Here is a 17,887-nt window from a genome sequence, read left to right on the forward strand (position 1 = left end):
AGGCTATGCATGTGACTCTGTCTGCTTGGTGGCACCTATAGTGTCACCGACATGTGCTGAGGAAGGAGATAGGGATGGGGGAGAAAGAAAAGAAAGACAAAAGTGTTGTCATCTTTGACTCTTTCAGGACCAGTGACTGGGTTTTTGAACAGAAAGCAAGATGCAAAGTAGAAATAACTTACTCCCAAAGACTCTCACCACCCTCTTTGTCATAGCTCATTTTGGTTTCTTTCTATCATATTACCATTTATTTGCTTCATAGTGCTACTTATGATCCATAATTATCTCATGTATCTTTGTTTTCTGTTCTTCTCCCACGCCAGAATGTGAGTTCCATGCCATCAAAACCTCCTCTGTATTGCTCACTGCTGCACCCCCAGCTCCTAGCTAAGTGCTTGATTTATGTCAGGCGGTCATTAAACACTAGCTGAACAAATAGAAGAGATATGAAATAAAATAATATCTTTGGTCGGGCATAGTGGCTCACACCTGTAATCCCAGCACTTTGGGAGGCCATGGCGGTGGATCATTTGAGGCCAGGAGCTTGAGACCCGCCTGGCCAACACAGTGAAACCCTGTGTCTACTAAAAATACAAAAATTAGCTGGGTGTGATAGTGCATGCCTATAATCCCAGCTACTAGGGAGGCTGAGGCAGGAGAATTGCTTGAACCCGGAGGGCAGAAGTTGCAGTGAACTAAGATCTCACCACTGCATTCCAGCTTGGGAGACAGAGTGAGATGCCATCAAAAAAACCAAAAAGTATCTTCATCTTCTCACCAATAATAATCCACTAGGTCAGTGCTTCTCAAACTTCAATATGCATAAGATTCATCTGTGTATCTTGTTAAAAATGCAGATTTTGATTCAGTAGGTCTTCTGGGGTAGAGCCTGAGTACATGCATTTCTTTATTTTTTCTTTCTTTCTTTTTTTTGAAACAGTGTCTTGCTCTGTTTCCCAGGCTGGAGTGCAATGGCATGATCTCGCCTCACTACAGTCTCAACCTCCCGGCTCAAGCGATCCTCCTACCTCCGCCTCCAGAGTAGCTAGTACTACAAGCATGCATCATGAGGCCCGGCTAATTTTGCTTGCTTTTTGTAGAGATGAGATCTCATTACATTGCCCAGGCTGGTCTTGATTCTGACTCTTGGGCTCAAGCAATCCACCTGCCTCAGTCTACCAAAGTGCTAGGATCACAGGCGTGAGCCGCCATACCTGATAAGAACTTACATTTCTAACCATCTCCTGGGTGACACTGATGCTGCTGGCCAGGTACCATGCTTTCAGAAGCAAGACATTGGACCAAGCCCCCTGAGGCAGATTGTCCTATTCACCTTTGTATTCCCAGCCTAATAAGGTGCTTGGTGTATAACAGGTACTCAAAAATTGTTTGTTAAATGAATGGATAAAACTACAAGGTGGTAGCTCACACTGTAATCCCAGCACTTTGGGAGGCTGAGGCATGTGGATGACTTGAGGTTAGGAGTTCGAGACCAGTCTGGGCAACATGGTAAAACCTTGTGTCTATGAAAAATACAAAAATTATCCAGGTGTGGTGGTGTGCACCTGCAATCCCAGTTACTTGAGAGGCTGAGGCATGAGAATTGCTTGAACCCCGGAGGTGGAGGTTGCAGTGAGCCGAGATCGTGCCACTGCACTCCAGCCTGGGAAACAGAGTGAGATTCTGTCTCAAAAACAAACAAACAAATGAACATGAACAACCAAACAAACAAACACTAAATGAAGCACAGGAATATATGAAAAACCTAGCAAAGCAAATCTCAAGTGACTGGTAGAGACAGTAAGTGACCTGCAATCTCAATGTGGACTTTTGGGGGCTTTTGAGTTTTTTCACCTGCATTAAGGAGTGGGGCAGAGGGAGCAGAGGTGGGAAAGGGCTTTCTCATCCTAAGCCCACAGATGGAAGAGATTTCATCACTTGGTTGCAATAATAAATTTTTTCCAGTATGAATATGTAGAGAGGCATCTAGGAAATGGGTGAAGAAGGTACCATTTGCGACAGTCCTTGTATATTTTCTTTCCTTTCTTCTCCTAGATTTTTCTTCTTTTTTAAAAACTATTTTATCTTATTTTTATTTTTTTGAGACAGGGTCTCACTCTGTCACTCAGGCTGAACTGCAGCGGTACAATCACCGCTCACTGCAGAGTTGACCCGGGCTGAAGTGATCCTTCCATCTCAGCCTCCTGAGTAGCTGGGATTACAGGTGTGCACCACCACGCCTGGCTAATTTTTTTAAATTTTTCGTAGACGGGGTTTCACCATGTTGCCCAGGCTGATCTTGAACTCCTGGGCTCTAGCAATCTGCCCACCTTGGCCTCCCAAAGTGCTGGGATTAAAGGCATGAGCCACTGCACATAGCCAGGTTCTTCTTAATATCTTCTGCCTTAACCTTTATATTTCCTGCCTTTCTTGTTGGCTCTCTTGTTCTCTCTTTCTGTCTCCTCCTATCTCCCTTTGGATCTGACATACTGATTTCAACACTGGAGAGATGGAGGATAATTACTAAAATTGTTCTTCTAGCTACTTATGCAGATCTTTGCTGAGAAGGGGTAGAAAATGGCCTAAGATTCAGGCCTTGATAATTCTGTGCTATTTCTGTATGCAGTGGACAATTAGACTTCGACACAAGGCACAACACTTTCTCATGTGTTTTTTTCTTTGGAAAGTAAGTATTTCACAAGAAGGGATTTCAATTAATTCATGAACATCTCTTTCTCTTTTTCTTTCACTCCTCCTCCTTAAGGAACATTGTGAAATACATTAAAAGCAAGAAAACAGGCACAATTACTTGGTAGGCCTTACCCAGGCACATTGAAAATAGAATGTTCCTGCTGATTTATACATCCTAATAATATTCACTGTCCAGTTTTGGCATGAAGTCATTCTATATTTTACATAGGTTGAAGGGCTTTTACTATTGAAGCCCAAAAGACAGGTCCATGGCAGAGTGAGAGTGTAGCATCTTTGACTCTTAGTGCATTTGATGAGAACTAATAAATTGGCACCCACGCGCGGCGGTGGCTCGTGCCTGTAATCCCAGCACTTTGGAGGCCAAGGCAGGCGAATCACCTGAGGTCAGGAGTTTGAAACCAGCGTGGCCAACATGGTAAAACCCTGTCTTTACTAAAAATACAAAAATTAGCCAGACATGGTGGCAGGTGCCTGTAATCCCAGCTACTTGGGAGGCTGAGGCAGGAGAATCACTTGAACCTGGGAGGTGGAGGTTGCAGTTAGGTGAGATTGCACCACTGCACTCCAACCTGGGTGACAGAGTAAGACTCCATCTTAAAAAAAAAAAAAAAGGGAACCAATAAATTAATAAATTGGGTGGTGATCCCAATGTGCTGTCCCTACTTTAGTGACTGACATGCACTTTCCTGAAAGTGCTGTCTTTTGAAATACTTTGAAAGTGTTGGCTTTTCAAAATAATAAATTCATCTCTGTTCATTGTCATTGAATATTGAGCTTCATAAATGTTCCTTTAAGCTTCCTCTCCTTCCTGTGTGGGAAAGGCTACCATCTTTGTATCATTTCCCCATTTCTTGATTCTGTCCTTACTTCCCTTCCTGCCAGAGGTACTCTCTCTCAACGAGGTCTGTTCCACAGGCATTCTTTCTCCAAACATCATCTTGAAAGTCAATTGGCCTTCCTTGATAATCTGTTTCCTGATTTTCTCTGTGGCATGTAGTTCAATGGTTAAATGTGTGTGTTCAGGAGTCATTCTCCCTGGCTTTCAACCCTAATTCCACAACATACCGGCTGGGTAACTCTAGAGAAGATCTTTTACGTATCTGTGCTTCAATTTCCCCATTCAAAAGACTGGGGAACTTCCTTTCCTCTCTCTATATATATTTCATATATATATATATATAAAATACATATATATTAGAGATGGGGTCTCACTCTGTCACCAAGGCTGGAATGCAGTGGCAAAATCACAGCTTACTGCAGCCTTGACTTTCTGGGCTCAAGCCATCTTCCCACCTCAGCCCCTTAAGTAGCTGGGACTAGAGGCGCGTACCACCATGCCTGGCTAATTTTTGCATTTTTGTAGAGACAGGGTTTTGTTGTCAAGGCTCGTCTCGAACTCCTGGGCTCAAGAGATCCACCTGCCTCAGCCTCCTGAAGTGCTGAGATTATAGGTGTGAGCCATCGTGCCTGGCCAATAATTTTTTTTTTTTTTTTTTTTTTTTTTTAGAGACAGTATCTCATTCTGTCACCGAGGCTGGAGTGCAGTGTCAAGATGACAGCCCACTGCAGCCTCAAACTCCTGGGCTCAAGCAGTTTTCCCACCTCAGCCTCCCAGAGTGCTGGGATTATAGGCATGAACCACCATGCCTGGCCCTTTCCAGCTTCGTGGCCCATAAATGTCTTTCTGAAGGAACCGGAAGTCATATCTTTGAAATGTAAACATCAGAGATTGTGCCCCTATCTCCCAGTTTCTGAGTGAGGGCAGGAGCCTAACTTTGGTAGGTGCCTTGCTTCCAGTTGTAAAACTACCTGACATAAAGACAAGAGAAGTTTATTTTCCCTTTGTATAAAACCAATTAACTAACAGATAATCACCCTCAAATACCAGGTGAATTTAGGATGCACTGTGTGTAATAAATGGTGCTGCCAAGTCCTCTTACTTGAACTTGCAATCTCAATGTGGACTTTGTATGTCTTGAGAACTTGTATGTAATGGATGGTACTGGCTGTATAAAAGGGTGACATTTCAGCTGGGCGCAGTGGCTCACACTTGTAATCTCAGCACTTTGGGAGGCTGAGGCATGTGCATCACCTGAGGTCAGGAGTTCGAGACCAGCCTGGCCAACTGGTGAAACCCTGTTTCTAATAACAAATACAAAAATTAGCTGGGTGTGGTGGTGGGTGCCTGTAATCCCAGCTACTAGGGAGGCTGAGGCAGGAGAATCGCTTGAGCCTGGGAGGCGGAGGTTGCAGTGAGCTGAGACCGACTGTGCCATGGCACTCCAGCCTGGGTAACAGAGCGAGACTCTGTATCAAAAAAAGAAAAAAGGTGAGATTTCTTTCTGTCAGCAATCTCTTAGCAAATTGCCTGTGATGTGCAACCCATTCTGGTTTAATTCTTATTCAGTAATAAACCTTTTCTTTCTCTACTACCTTTACGGAAACGTTTTCTGGGTTGGGAGAGGATGTTGTTATTAATTATATTACCTGAACAATGTATATTGATATATCTGTGTTTGTGCATATAATTGCTTTATTTAATGCTTTATTTAATCCTCTTTTAGCACAGAATTTACAATAGAAAAGGATTGTCTTTTGCAAATTTCTCAGAAAGCACTAGAATCAGTGTTTTAAATAAGTAGATTACTAACAATTATCTATAAAAACCCAACTGATGTTCCCCTTTCTTCTAACTACTCTGTAAGTTTCAGTGATATTATGGTAAGGTACAGCTCTTTAAAAGCCTCCGGGAAGCTGTGAGGCTTTTGTTTCTCAGCATGTGAACCTATGGTCTTAGTGAATCTTTAGCAGGCAGAGAGTTCAGGATCATGAAGTTTTACATGCCTTTATTACCACAAATTTAATAGTCCTGGTCCTAATTATGCTTGTGGGTGTTTATTGTAATGAAATAAGACATTTGAGTATGATGTATGCTTCCTCTCTAGATCAAAGGGAAGCAGACTGCAGAGTCCAGAAGGCAATTTATAACCAAGATCTAATGGACACACACACATAAGCACACACACCCATGGCCCTGTGAGAGAAGTAACCAAGAATTAAGGCATTTAGTAGCTGTGCATACATCATCGGCTGGCTGTCACTGGTGAGCCACAAATGACGTAGCAGTCATGGAAAGCCAGAGACTGCTAAATAGAATTTTAGAATTTGGGGCTTTCTAAAATGCAGAAATGAACAGATTGTTCTTCAGCTTAAAACTTTTTTTTTTTTTTTTTTTTTTGAGATGGAGTCTTACTCTGTCGCCCAGGCTGGAGTGCAGTGGTGCAATCTTGGCTCATTGCAATCTCTGCCTACCGTGTTTAACTTATTCTCCTGCCTCAGCCTCTCAAATAGCTGGGATTACAGGTGTGTGCCACCACGCCCAGCAAATTTTTGTATTTTTAGTAGAGAAGGGGTTTCACCATATTGGCCAGGCTGGTCTAGAACTCCTGACCTCAAGTGATCCACCTGCCTTGGCCTCCCAAAGTACTAGGATTACAGGCATGAGCCACCAAGCCCAGCCCAGCTTAAAACTTTTTAGCAGTGATACCTTCTACTGAATATGCATGACTGCCTGGCACAGCTAATGAGGCCTCCAGTGGCCTCTCCCTGCTCCAGCCCCTCCTCTGGGGTTCCCCACCTCAGACTGCGCTCCAGCCCCCTGGATGTGTTCTACCTCTGGGCCTTTGCTGCTTCTGCTGGAAAAGCCCTTTCTCCAGTTTTCTAACTGGTGAACACCTGTTCATGTTTCACATTTCATCTTAGGTTGCTTCCCTGGGAGGCATTTCCTGAACTGTTCTTATCTTTTTTGGGGTCTCTGTTTTGCCCCAGTCATCCCTTAATGGAGCTCACCTTTCGGACAGTGAACTTCTCAAGTGCAAGGGCCACTTCACTCATCCAAGTGGTAACTGGACCTGACCCTGCTTAGCTTCTGAGATCAGACAAGATTGGGCATGTTCAGGTGGGTATAGATGCAGACCATGGGCATTTTCGAGAAGCCACTGCGTCCCTAGCACCCAGAGGACAGCCTGGCACATAGTTGCTGCTCAACAACCCCTGGAGTTTACTGAAAGGAGCCTTAGGCTGTGGAATGAATTCTGTCTCCCAAAGTGTAAATATGGAAGCCCTAACCCGCAATGTGACTGTATTTGGAGATAGCGCCTTTAAGAGGACAATTAAGATAAAATGAGATCTTCATGGTGGGGCCCTAATCCAATATGATGGATGTCTTTATAGGAGGAAGAAATACCAGGTGCGCATGCCCAGAGAAAAAGTCCTGTGAGAACACAGCAAGAAGATGGCCATCTACAAGCCAAGGAGAGGGGCCTCAGGAGAAATCGAACCTGTCACACCTTGATCTTGGATTTCCAGCCTTCAGAACTGTGAGAAAGTAAATTTCTGTGTTCGAGCTACCAGGTCTGTGGGATTTTGTTACGGCAGCCCTAGCAGACTAAGACAGGCATCAATGATTCCAATGTTTTCATTTTTTTTCAGGTAAGCAGCCCCAAGCCCAGAGAGATGCAGCAATTTGCCCAAAGTCACATAGCAAGTTAGCTGAAGAGTTGGGATTAGAATCCAGCTCTTGTGACTTCTCTCTTTTTACTGTTTTTCCAGTTTCCCTTCCCAACCTACCCACTGAAAAGCTTTTTGAGTGACGGTTTTAGAAATCCCAGTTCTGTATACAAAGCAGAATTGAGCACAGCTGCTCCAATGAAGGGCTCAGAACTCCCAGGCTTTTCTCTCTCCCCTGCCCCTTTTCCCTGTTGCACCTCTGCAGCGCCCTGAGGATTGACGGAATCTAGTTTGAAAGCTACTGCTCTACCCCACTGCCTCCTGAATGCAATGTCACAAATCTTCCCAACTTGCCATTTCTCTCACACTGACATAAAGCATTAGAAACCTGTTGTGAAGTAGGAAAGCTAACTGGGTCAGTAGCTGATAAGATAAGCTGACCTAGGGGATAAATGATTAGGATTTCGGAGAAGGAAAAGTTACCCAATTGATTAGACTCTGTCCTGGGGCGATGATACTGAAGATTTCTACAGATGCAGCAGAAACATCTGGAAACCAGGTGTGTCCCAGCTCTGGTCTGGGACCCATTTCATAAACTGGCAAATATCCAGAATATACACATGGCTTATTCTGAGGTGTACTGAAGTTTCAATGAAGCTACTTTGGTAATGACTAGGAGAAGAAAATCCTGTGGCTGGACTTTGTTAATGCTGTATGGCCAAGGACAGTGTTTCTCTAATTACGGCCTGTGTACCTCCTTGGATCTCGATCACCTGTATATTTGGGAATATGCAGGTTCCAGGGTCCCACCTGAAACTACAGAATCTGTATTGAGATCCCAGGTGATTCTCATGTACACTCAAATTTAAGATTATTAGCACCTGGACTTTGGAATCAGCCAGATAAACTTTTGGATACTGGGTTGGCTACTTTCTAGATGTGGCCAAGTCATTTTACTTGCCGTGCTTTTGCTTTTCTTGTCTGTAAAGTGGACATGATACCTATTTTACAAGGTGATTTTGAGTAACAAGGTCAGCATTAAACACTTATCCTCTTTAGGGAGAGACAGAGGAGATGAAACAGAGTAGAATTGAGAAAAAGCAGTTTCTTAGACCCCCCTGTGAAGTTTTTCTTATTTCAACAAATAATAAAATAAATTCATACACTTTCTTAGTGCTTGTTTGGACTTAAGCATTTAAAAATAACTTGAGAGTTTTATAGGCACCAAGGATGACATCTGAGTGCTGGAAATACTTGATCTTTGACCTGTTGTGAAGTGGGAAAGCTAACTGGGTCAGTAGCTGATAAGATAAGCTGGAGTGAAGGTGGAGTGAAGGTGCCAGCAGACTGAACCCTGGGAGACTGTCCTCTGTTTTATGAATGTGGTCATGCTCTGAGTCAAATGATGTCCCTGGTAAGGACATCTCCCAGAAAAGCTTAGAAATCAGCTGTGATCCTTTTTTCCCTGCAAGACCCTTGACTTGGATGTTCAGGGTTCTCTACAATGATACTGGCTACCTTTACTGAGTACTACTTCTCAGCCAGGCATTGTGCTAAGTGCTTTATGTGCATTATGCTGTGCAATCCTGCAAATACCCTGACGGGGCAGGTAATATTATTAATGCCATTTTGCCAATGACAAAAGTAACTTACTGATTAGGACTCTGAGTAATATCCATACCACTGTGAGGATGACAAAGAGCAAAGGCAGATTAGGTCTGGCTCTGATGTTTGTTGGGTGTTTTACTTAGATTTAACCCCCAGACAAGTCTGAGTCTTGATAGGGTCTTGCCTATTACTCTACTTCTTTCTCTGCTGTGCACAGATGGAGACTGGCATCTCAATTAATACCAGGTTGTGTGCTTAAAGTCCAATGAATAGCATTTGTTTTTGAGATGGGGTCTCATTCTATCACCTGGGCTGGAGTACAGTGGTGCAATCTCGGCTCACTGCAACCTCCGCCTCCCATGTTCAAGCAATTCTCCCACCTCAGCCTCCCGGATCAGCTGTGATCCTTGTTCTCTGCAAGACCCTTGACTTGGATGTTAAGGGTTCTCTATAATGATACTAGCTACCTTTACTGAGTATTACTTGTCAGCCAGGCATTGTGCTAAGTGCTTTATATGCATTATGCTGTGCAATCCTGCAAATACCCTGACAGGGCAGGTAATATTATTAATGCCATTTTACAGGGGTGTGCCACCATGCCTGGCTAATTTTTGCATTTTTAGTAGACATGGGGTGTCACCATGTTGGCTAGGCTGGTCTCGAACTCCTGACCTCAGGTGATCTACCTGCCTTGGCCTGCCAAAGTGCTGGGATTACAGGCATGAGCCACTGCACTGAGCCCAATGAATAGCATTTAATAAACGTTTGTAAATGCTCTGAATGTACTATGAGCACATCCATTTGTACTATGAGTACAAAGTTGTACACATAGATTATTTATCATAGCAAAAAATGGAAAGTAACCTTGGTTACTTCTACATAGTTATTTAATTTATTTTTTTTATTTTTTTTTTATTTGGAGCCTTGCTCTGTCACCCAGGCTGGAGTACAGTGGCGTGATCTTGGCTCACTGCAACCCCCGCCTCCTAGCCGCCTAGGTCCAAGCGATTCTCCTGCTTCAGCCTCCTAAGTAGCTGGGACTACAGGTACATACCATCATGCCCCACTAATTTTTGTATTTTTGATAGAGATGAAGTTTCACCATTTTGGCCAGGCTGGTTTTGAACTCCTGACCTCAAGTGATCTGCTCACGTCTGCCTCCCAAAGTGCTGGGATTACAGGTGTCAGCCACCGTGCCAGGCCAATTTTTTTTTTTTTTTTTTTTAAAGAGACAGAGTCTTGCCTTGTCATCCAAGTTGGAGTAGAGTGGTATGATCACAGCTTATTGCAGCCTCAAACTCTTGGGCTCAAGTGATCCTCCAGCCTCAGCCTCAGCCTCCCAAGTAGCTATGGCTACAGGTGCATACAATCATATGCCTGGCTAATTAAAAACATTCTTTTTTTCTGTAGAGATGGTTTCTCCCTATGTTGTCCAGGCTTGTCTCGAAATCCTGGCCTCAAGTAATGCCCCTACCTCAGCACGGGATTACAAGCATGAGCCACTGTGCCCAGCTTATATAGCCATTTAAAATGAGTGTATAGATCTATAATAAATGAATAACATATATACCACAATAAAAGAATAAAGCAGGGTATGAAGTAGCATGATTAATGGAATCTCATTTTTGAAAATCAAGTATGTTTGTGTTTATATGTGCATAGAAAAAATATGGAAGGATCTACCCCATAATGTTAGTTGGGCTCTGAATGGTAGATTTAGGATGTTTTTTTCTTTCTGAAATGGAGTCTCTGTCAACCAGGCTGGAGTGCAATGGCACTGTCTTGGCTCACTGCAACCTCTGCCTCCTGGGTTCAAGCGATTCTCTTGCCTCAGTCTCTGGAATAGCTGGGATTACAGGGGCCCACCACCACACCTGGCTAATTTTTATATTTTCAGTAGAGATGGGGTTTCACCATGTTGGCCAGGCTGGTCTCGAACTGCTGACCTCATGATCTGCCTGCCTCAGCCTCCCAAAGTGCTGGGATTACAGGTGTGAGTCACCGTGCCCTTCGATTTAGGATGTTTTTTGACTCTGAAAAAGAAAAATTGTCTGATTTTTCTTTTTCTGTTTTTATTTTTACAGTGAGCTGAACAAGCATCATTTTTATAACTGGGACAAATGTGCCACTATTAGTTTGAAAATTAAATGCCTTGGAAATAAAAAGCTAAACATTCTACCATCTTCCATGTTATTGTGCCTTTGTATTTGCTTCTCTAAGAGAGTGATTAGGAGATGCTCTGAAGACTCTCAGCAGACCAAAAGGAGAGCTATTCTAAACATTCCTTTTAGCACCTTCACATACACTCAGTGCACTCCTCAATATATCACCCAATGCATTCTTGTTGAATGAATGAATGAGCATTGAAAAGAAAATCTGTGATCAATATGCAAAGTATTGCAAAAGAAGAACACTTTCATAAGGATGAGAAGTCATAACAATAGAAAATAATAACTTCCAATGTCTTTTTATTAGATTCCTGGTAGCTGGATTCATTTGTTTTCAAAGTGATTCACTGAGTCTACTGAGATCCTAGAACAAGGCTGGGGCTGTTTAAGTCACTCTAAAGGCTCCCTCCAGACATTCCTGTCAGCCTGTCTACACCACATTTCTTTCGTTATTCTCGTTGCCTTTGGTGGCTGTCACAGATAGGAGGGCCAAATCATGCTCCCAGCAGCACATACCGTTTCTGCTTTGTCCATCTCTTGCTCACTACAATAGGACACTCTTCTTCCACAGATAGAACAGATTTCTGGTTCTTAGAAAGGCTTCCCAACCTCTGCCCAGGCCTTGATTTTATTTGTGATTCAGAGAATGGCTCTTGGCCAACACAAGAGAATGCCAGTTCAGGGACGACTGTGGTTTGAATGCCCCTCCAGAACTCATGTTGAAATCTGATTGCATTGTAATAGTATTAACAGTGGGGCCTTTAAGAGGTGCTTAGGTCATGGGGGCTCATGAATGGATTAACGCTGTTATCATTGGGAGTGGGGTCCCAATAAAGGGATACAATTTGGCCTGATTTCCTGTCTCGCCCATGATAAAGGGATGATACTCAGCCTGATTTCCTGTCTCGCATGCCTGCTTGCCCTTCCGCCATGTTACGATGCAGCAAGAAGGCCCTCACCAGAAGCAGCCCCTCAGCCTGGGACTTGCCAGCTTCCAGAACCGTAAGAAATACATTTACGGGAGTCTCTCTGAATCTGCTGTGATTGTGGGGGCTGTCTGAAAAAGAAAATTCAAACAAAACATTTTTTAAATGGTATTCTGTTATAGCAACACAAAACAGAGTAAGAAACCATTCAAAACAGACCCTTACTTTGGCAACTAGATGTCTCTGATATGAAAGTTGGGGGTAAGGCACCCAGATCTGCAGAAAGGCTCAATAGATTTGTTCTCATAGATGCAACAGTTGTGTCATAATGGTAGAAACAGAGATTCTCTACTATGGGAGATTTAAAAAAAATGAAACCTTCAGTGACCACCTACTCTGTGGCAGGCACAAGGTTGGGGAGCTGGGGCACTGCTGATGGGTTTCATGGTGCTGTGGTTCTGTCTATTCTCATCAGCCTGTGAGGCAGGAAAGTACTGGCAGCACCTCACAGGCCTTGTCCTCTTCATAGCCCCCTCCCGGGAGCCACATCAGTCTTGATTTCAGGTGAAAAAACAAATGAACAAAGCACAAAGATGGTCCTCACTGGCCACCTGAGCTTAGCATGTCATCTGCAGAAGAACCTGGCTTCCTCGCCATTTCTCCCGTGGTCTCTGGCCTGAAATATTTTCTTCTTATTAGCGGTTGATCTCAGCGCTGGGCAATGAGACCTTCACCAGGCCAGTGTTCAGAATCCACTGAGTAGACTGAGCGGGAGGGACTGACAATCAGTTCTAAAGGGACAAACACACAGCCAATTTAGCTGCTTAGTTCCAGCCCTGCATGTCAACAGTAAGCTAGGAGCTCTGAGGCAAGTCTACTGCTCAAGGCAGCAACTGGGTATTTTCCCCTGAGCTCCATGGGGCGTTGTAATGCAGGGGAGGAAGGAAGGAGATGGAGCAAAGACTAAGATGCACAGGACTAGTAGGGCCTCCCGTCTGCTCTGCAGGCATAGAGCAGGAGAATCTCCCAACCACTTGATTTTTTAGAGACAGATTTCACTTTGTTGCCCAGGTGAGTGAAGTGGCACAATCATAGCTCACTGCAGCCTTAAAATCCTGGGCTCAAGGGACTCTCCTGACTCAGCCTCCTGAGTAGCTAGACTGTAAGTGAGTGCCACCAAGCCTGGCTAATTTTTTATTTTTATTTTTTGTAGGGAAGAGGATCTCACTATGTAGCCCAGGCTAGTCTCAAACTCCTGGCCTCAAGTAATCCTCCTGCCTCGATCTCCCAAACTTCTGGGATTACTGGCACAAGCCACCAAGTCTGCCAGCTGTTTCCTCATCCTAAGAACAGAATGAGAAGAGGAGAGAAGGAAAGATCTCTAGGAACTATAATTAGGACTGTTCTTTAATTAAGAAAAACTGATCGAACATGTATAATTTTGAGATGGTATAGTATAGCAGGCAGAGTGTAGCAGCTCGAACTTGAAAATTTCTGCTTCATCAAGGTAAGAAGTATATTGATTTTAAATATTTCCATTAATCCACTGAAATTCCTCATATTTCCAAGATTTCAGTTCTCACTGAAATCTTTCCAGAGCTCTCCTGTTAAACTTTGTTCATATAAAGATGATTTTAAGAGAGAATATCCATTCTTAGCAAATGCTCTTCGGAAAAGCCAATACTTTCCTTGTTTTTGTTTTTGAGACAGAGTCTTGCTCTGTCACCCAGGCTGGAGTGCAGTGGTGTCATCTTGGCTCACTGCAACCTCTGCCTCCCAGGTTCAAGCGATTCTCCCACCTCAGCCTCCTGAGTAGCCGGGACTACAGGCTTGTGACACCATGGCTGGCTGATTTTTATATTTTTAGTAGAGATGGAGTTTCACCTTGTTGGCCAGGCTGGTTTTGAACTCCTGACCTCAAGTGATCCACCAGCCTTGGCCTTCCAAAGTGCTGGGAGTACAGGCGTGAGCCACCACGCTCGGCCTGGAAAAGCCAATGCTTGATTTTTAAGAAGTCAGACCCTACAAGTGATCTTGTAATGAAGAGTCACCCTGCTTCATCCCTTCTCATACCTGGTCTTACTCCCTGGAGACAAGCTCTTTTAATAGTTTCCAGTTTTATTGCAGTAGTTACTTCAGTAGTCTAAATCCTATGTTAACATTTGCTTAATTATGAATTTATCAATTTTAGACAATATATGTTGAGTCTTCTCTAGAAAAGTGAAGCTTCATCTCCGTTCCTTCTCACCTCCTTTCTCTCCCAATTTTGATTTTAAATAATGCCTTTATGAGTTTAAATAATAGGTATACCTTTACTTCTTTTTCTCCTTCTCTTTCTGTCTTTGGTCAGATTCAACTCATCTCCACTTGATGTGAAGCTATCATGTAACTGTTCTTTTCCTTCCACCTTTCTAACTGCTGACTTTCTGGTGTAAGTTTGACTTTTCAAAAGTCAGTATGGGGATTTTCAGTGGATTCATTAATGGAAACAATTTCGATAGAAATCTCCCCTCTTCCTTCTTCTGGAAAACTTAGTCTCTTCCCAAATATCCAAGTGGCTTAAGATTTCTGCCTTCTACAGCCTACACATGATTGTCCATGCATTGTTGACACTTGTGACAATGACTCCATTGTAGAGGTATAATGTATCTACTTACAAGGAAATCTTCCTCACTGACCTTGAGCATGCCTCAAGGACAAGAACCAGGCATTACATCTCTGAATCCCTATGACCTAGCAGAATGCCTGGCACATAGTAGGACTTCAAGATCTCTTTGCTGTGGAATGTATATCTGTATTATTTATCTCTTTTTAAAAGACAGGGTCTCTGTCACCCTGGCAGGAGTACAGTGGCATGATCATAGCTCACTGCAACCTCTAACTCCTGGGTTCAAGAAACCCTCCTGCCTCAGTCTCCTGGGTAGCTGGAGCTACAGGCATGTGCCATCATACCTGGCAATTTAATTTTTTTTTTCTTTTTGTAGAGATTGGTTCTTGCTATATTGTCCAGGCTGGTTTCAAACTCCTGGACTCAAGTGATCCTCCTGCCTCAGCCTCCCAAAGCACTGGGATTACAGGTGTGAACCACCATGGCTGGCCTCTATGACATATATTTACATAATTAGAATGTTTATTGTTTGAAGGGGTAAGATGTCTTAAAAATGTGTCCAAACATGAAAACAAATTAATGCTGTGTTTCTAATATTGTGGTCCCCTGAGTGAGCATGTATGTATGTGTACATGTATGTGAGGTTCTTGATTCTGGAAAAAGTAGACAGAGTGGCTCTGTGAAGAAGGATCAGCCCACAGCAGATGCAGTGCCAGCTTCCAGAATGAAAGGCAGAGCTGCTTTCTCCAGTCAGGCACACAAGATCTGCTTCTCTTTGTAACTTGTTCTGACTCTCAAGCTGTTGAGAGTTTTCACAAATAAAACCCCAAAACAACTCTGAAAGTCCTACCAGTAGATCTAGTCCACTCAATCTGAACCAAGATGACCTGCTTCTAAACATATTTCCAAGATTTCAGCTCTCATTGAAATCTTTTCAGCATTCTTCCATGAAGTTTTGTTCATATAAAGATGACTTCATAAGAGAACGTCCATTCTTAGAAAATGCTCTTTGCAAAAGCCAGTACTTGTAGAAGAGACTGTCGTTTCTCTGCCACTTTCCCCTTAGGCTTTACCATTTTAGTGCCTACTGGGCCAGTTGCCAGCCTCTGCGTGTTTTTGCTGGAGGACTTTCTCTGACCAGCAGAGTCCTCTCGGCTTACCCATGGGACAGACTGGAAATGCCAGGGAATCAACATCCCTTACCTCTAGCAGTCCTCAGTCAATGACTGATGAGAATTGATTTATAAATATCACTTCCCTTGCCCCTGGACTCTCAGAAATCCCCAGTGGGATTGCACTCCAGTTACCCAAGTAATGACTTGTTTGCTAATACTCCCTTTATTGACCACCTTCCTCTCTCCGTCTCAGTTTTTCATCACCTACCAGTGTTTTCTGGGATATCTACATACAAAAACGACCTGCACTTAAATCCCGTTTCAGCATCTATCTATGGGGGAACCCAAGCTAGGGTAATATTCTTATACAGTAAGTTAGACAGTCATTTTTCCTTCCCTTCAATTATTTCCTGCAAGGGAATCATTTAGCCTTCTGATATTCACCGTGGAGCTAATGCTGATGTGCCCCTGGTGGAAGTCAGTGCCCATCTTTGTGGGAAACATTTGTAGGGGAATGGCTGCCAGTATAACAAGCTTTGGCATGAAAGGAGAAAATACTCTGGATTTCTTTCGGTTCAGACATGGGAAGCAAGTCACAAAGCAGATCTCCCCAAATCCACAGTTAAATGTTCAGAGCAAGTGAGCCACTTTGTGAAGCCACATTAGTCTTCGTTTCCGTTGACCCAGGGAGGACTTAAAGAGTTTTAACGTGATTTCTGGAATGTGCTTAATTTTCAGAGAGAGCAGCTTAGCCCATGGGAGACTCCATTAATATAATTTTGCAATAGAAAAGTTTCCTATTGCCTAATCTCATTAGCTGTGTTTTATGTACAGTAAATGGGTAAAAGCTGAGTTTGTAATTTGGTAAATTGAATGTAAAATTTTTGAGGACTTAGAATGTGGAATAAAGAAGAATTTACTTAATATGTAAAAAGAGGCTGGGCACAGTGGCTCACGCCTGTAATCCCAGTACGTTGGGAGGCCAGGGTGGGCAGATCACCCGAGGTCAGGAGTTTGAGACCAGCCTGGCCAACGTGGCAAAACTCTGTCTCTACTAAACATACAAAAATTAGCCGGGTGTGGTGACTTGCGCCTGTAGTCCCAGCTACTCGGGAGGCTGAGGCAGGAGAATCGCTTGAACCCAGGAGGCAGAAGTTGCGGTGAGTCGAGATTGCACTACTGCACTCCAGCCTGGTGACAGAGCGAGACTTTGTCTCAAAACAAAAACAAAAACACCAAATTCCTAATAAGACCTTGGATGGGGCTTTGAGCCACTAGTTAGTGGCCATCCTTACCTACATTAGTACTTTTTCTTCATTTCCTTCCATTCATTCACTCATTCATTTGGTCATTCATTCAACAAATACAAATTGAGCACATATGATATGTCAGGCACTATTCTAGGTGTGGGGATACAGTGGCAGACAAAGGAGAGTAAGTCCCAGCTTTCATAAACCTTACAGTGAAATGTGAATATAGACAATAAACAAATATGTGTAATAAATACATCAGGTGGCTTTGAGTGCTATGAACAAAAATAAATTGGGGTAAGAAGCCAGCTGTTATTTTGGAGCAGGTGGTCAGGGAAACTTTCCCTGAAGGAATGAGGAAACAAAATATCCAGGGGGTATCCACCTTCTAGGTGGAGGCTTCAGCAAAAGCAGAGGCAGGAGGAACAGCAAGGAAGCCAGGGCAGCTGGCAATGGGAGATGGGCCATCAGGGTGAACTAGGCAATATAGGACTCTTGGGCAATGGTGAGGCTTTTTGAATTTATTTTCAATGCAATGGGACATGATTGAAGGGTGGGGAGGAGGGGAAGTGGGTGATAAGAATTACATTGTAAGACTCACTGTGGCTGTGAGTGACAAGAAGACTGTAAGGGGTAAGAGTTGAAACAGGACAGTTAGGAGGCGATGACATGGTCTGGATGAGAAGCAGTGGTGGCTTGGACCATGCTGGGAGTGGTTGAAGTGGTGAGGTGGGATCAGATTCAAGATGCATTTTTAAGGCAGAGTCAGTAGGATTTGGTGATAGGTTACATGAGGAATGTGTGTGTGTGTCTGTGAGAGAGAAAACTCAAGATGAATCCCAAGTTTTGAGTCCATTTGGGTGAGTGGGGTCCTATTTACTGCGATGGGGAACAAGGTAAACTTTTTTTGGAGGAAAATCAGAGAGCCGCAATAGGCCATTAGACAAAGACCTGGAATTCAAGGGAGAGGCTGGAACTGGAGAATCATATT

The 17,887-nt window shown here is 43.5% G+C and overlaps 1 protein-coding gene across 3 annotated transcripts in view; it reads right to left on the reverse strand.

The window, feature by feature from the left end:
- The window catches only part of LHFPL3 (LHFPL tetraspan subfamily member 3), a 567,114-nt gene that overhangs the window by 11,469 nt on the left and 537,758 nt on the right, over positions 1 to 17,887 (reverse strand). The window contains exon 3 of one of the 3 annotated variants that reach the window (XM_050782717.1): positions 11,630 to 12,054. The exons of the other annotated variants lie outside the window; for them this stretch is intronic. Within the exon in view, the coding sequence (XP_050638674.1) occupies positions 11,885 to 12,054 (170 nt within the window). The 3' untranslated portion in view covers positions 11,630 to 11,884. Of the gene's footprint in view, positions 1 to 11,629; positions 12,055 to 17,887 lie in introns of those variants that run through there. 3 annotated transcript variants of the gene reach the window in all.

Source organism: Macaca thibetana, chromosome 3 (assembly GCF_024542745.1).
Source record: "Macaca thibetana thibetana isolate TM-01 chromosome 3, ASM2454274v1, whole genome shotgun sequence".
NCBI classification, from domain to species: domain Eukaryota; kingdom Metazoa; phylum Chordata; class Mammalia; order Primates; family Cercopithecidae; genus Macaca; species Macaca thibetana.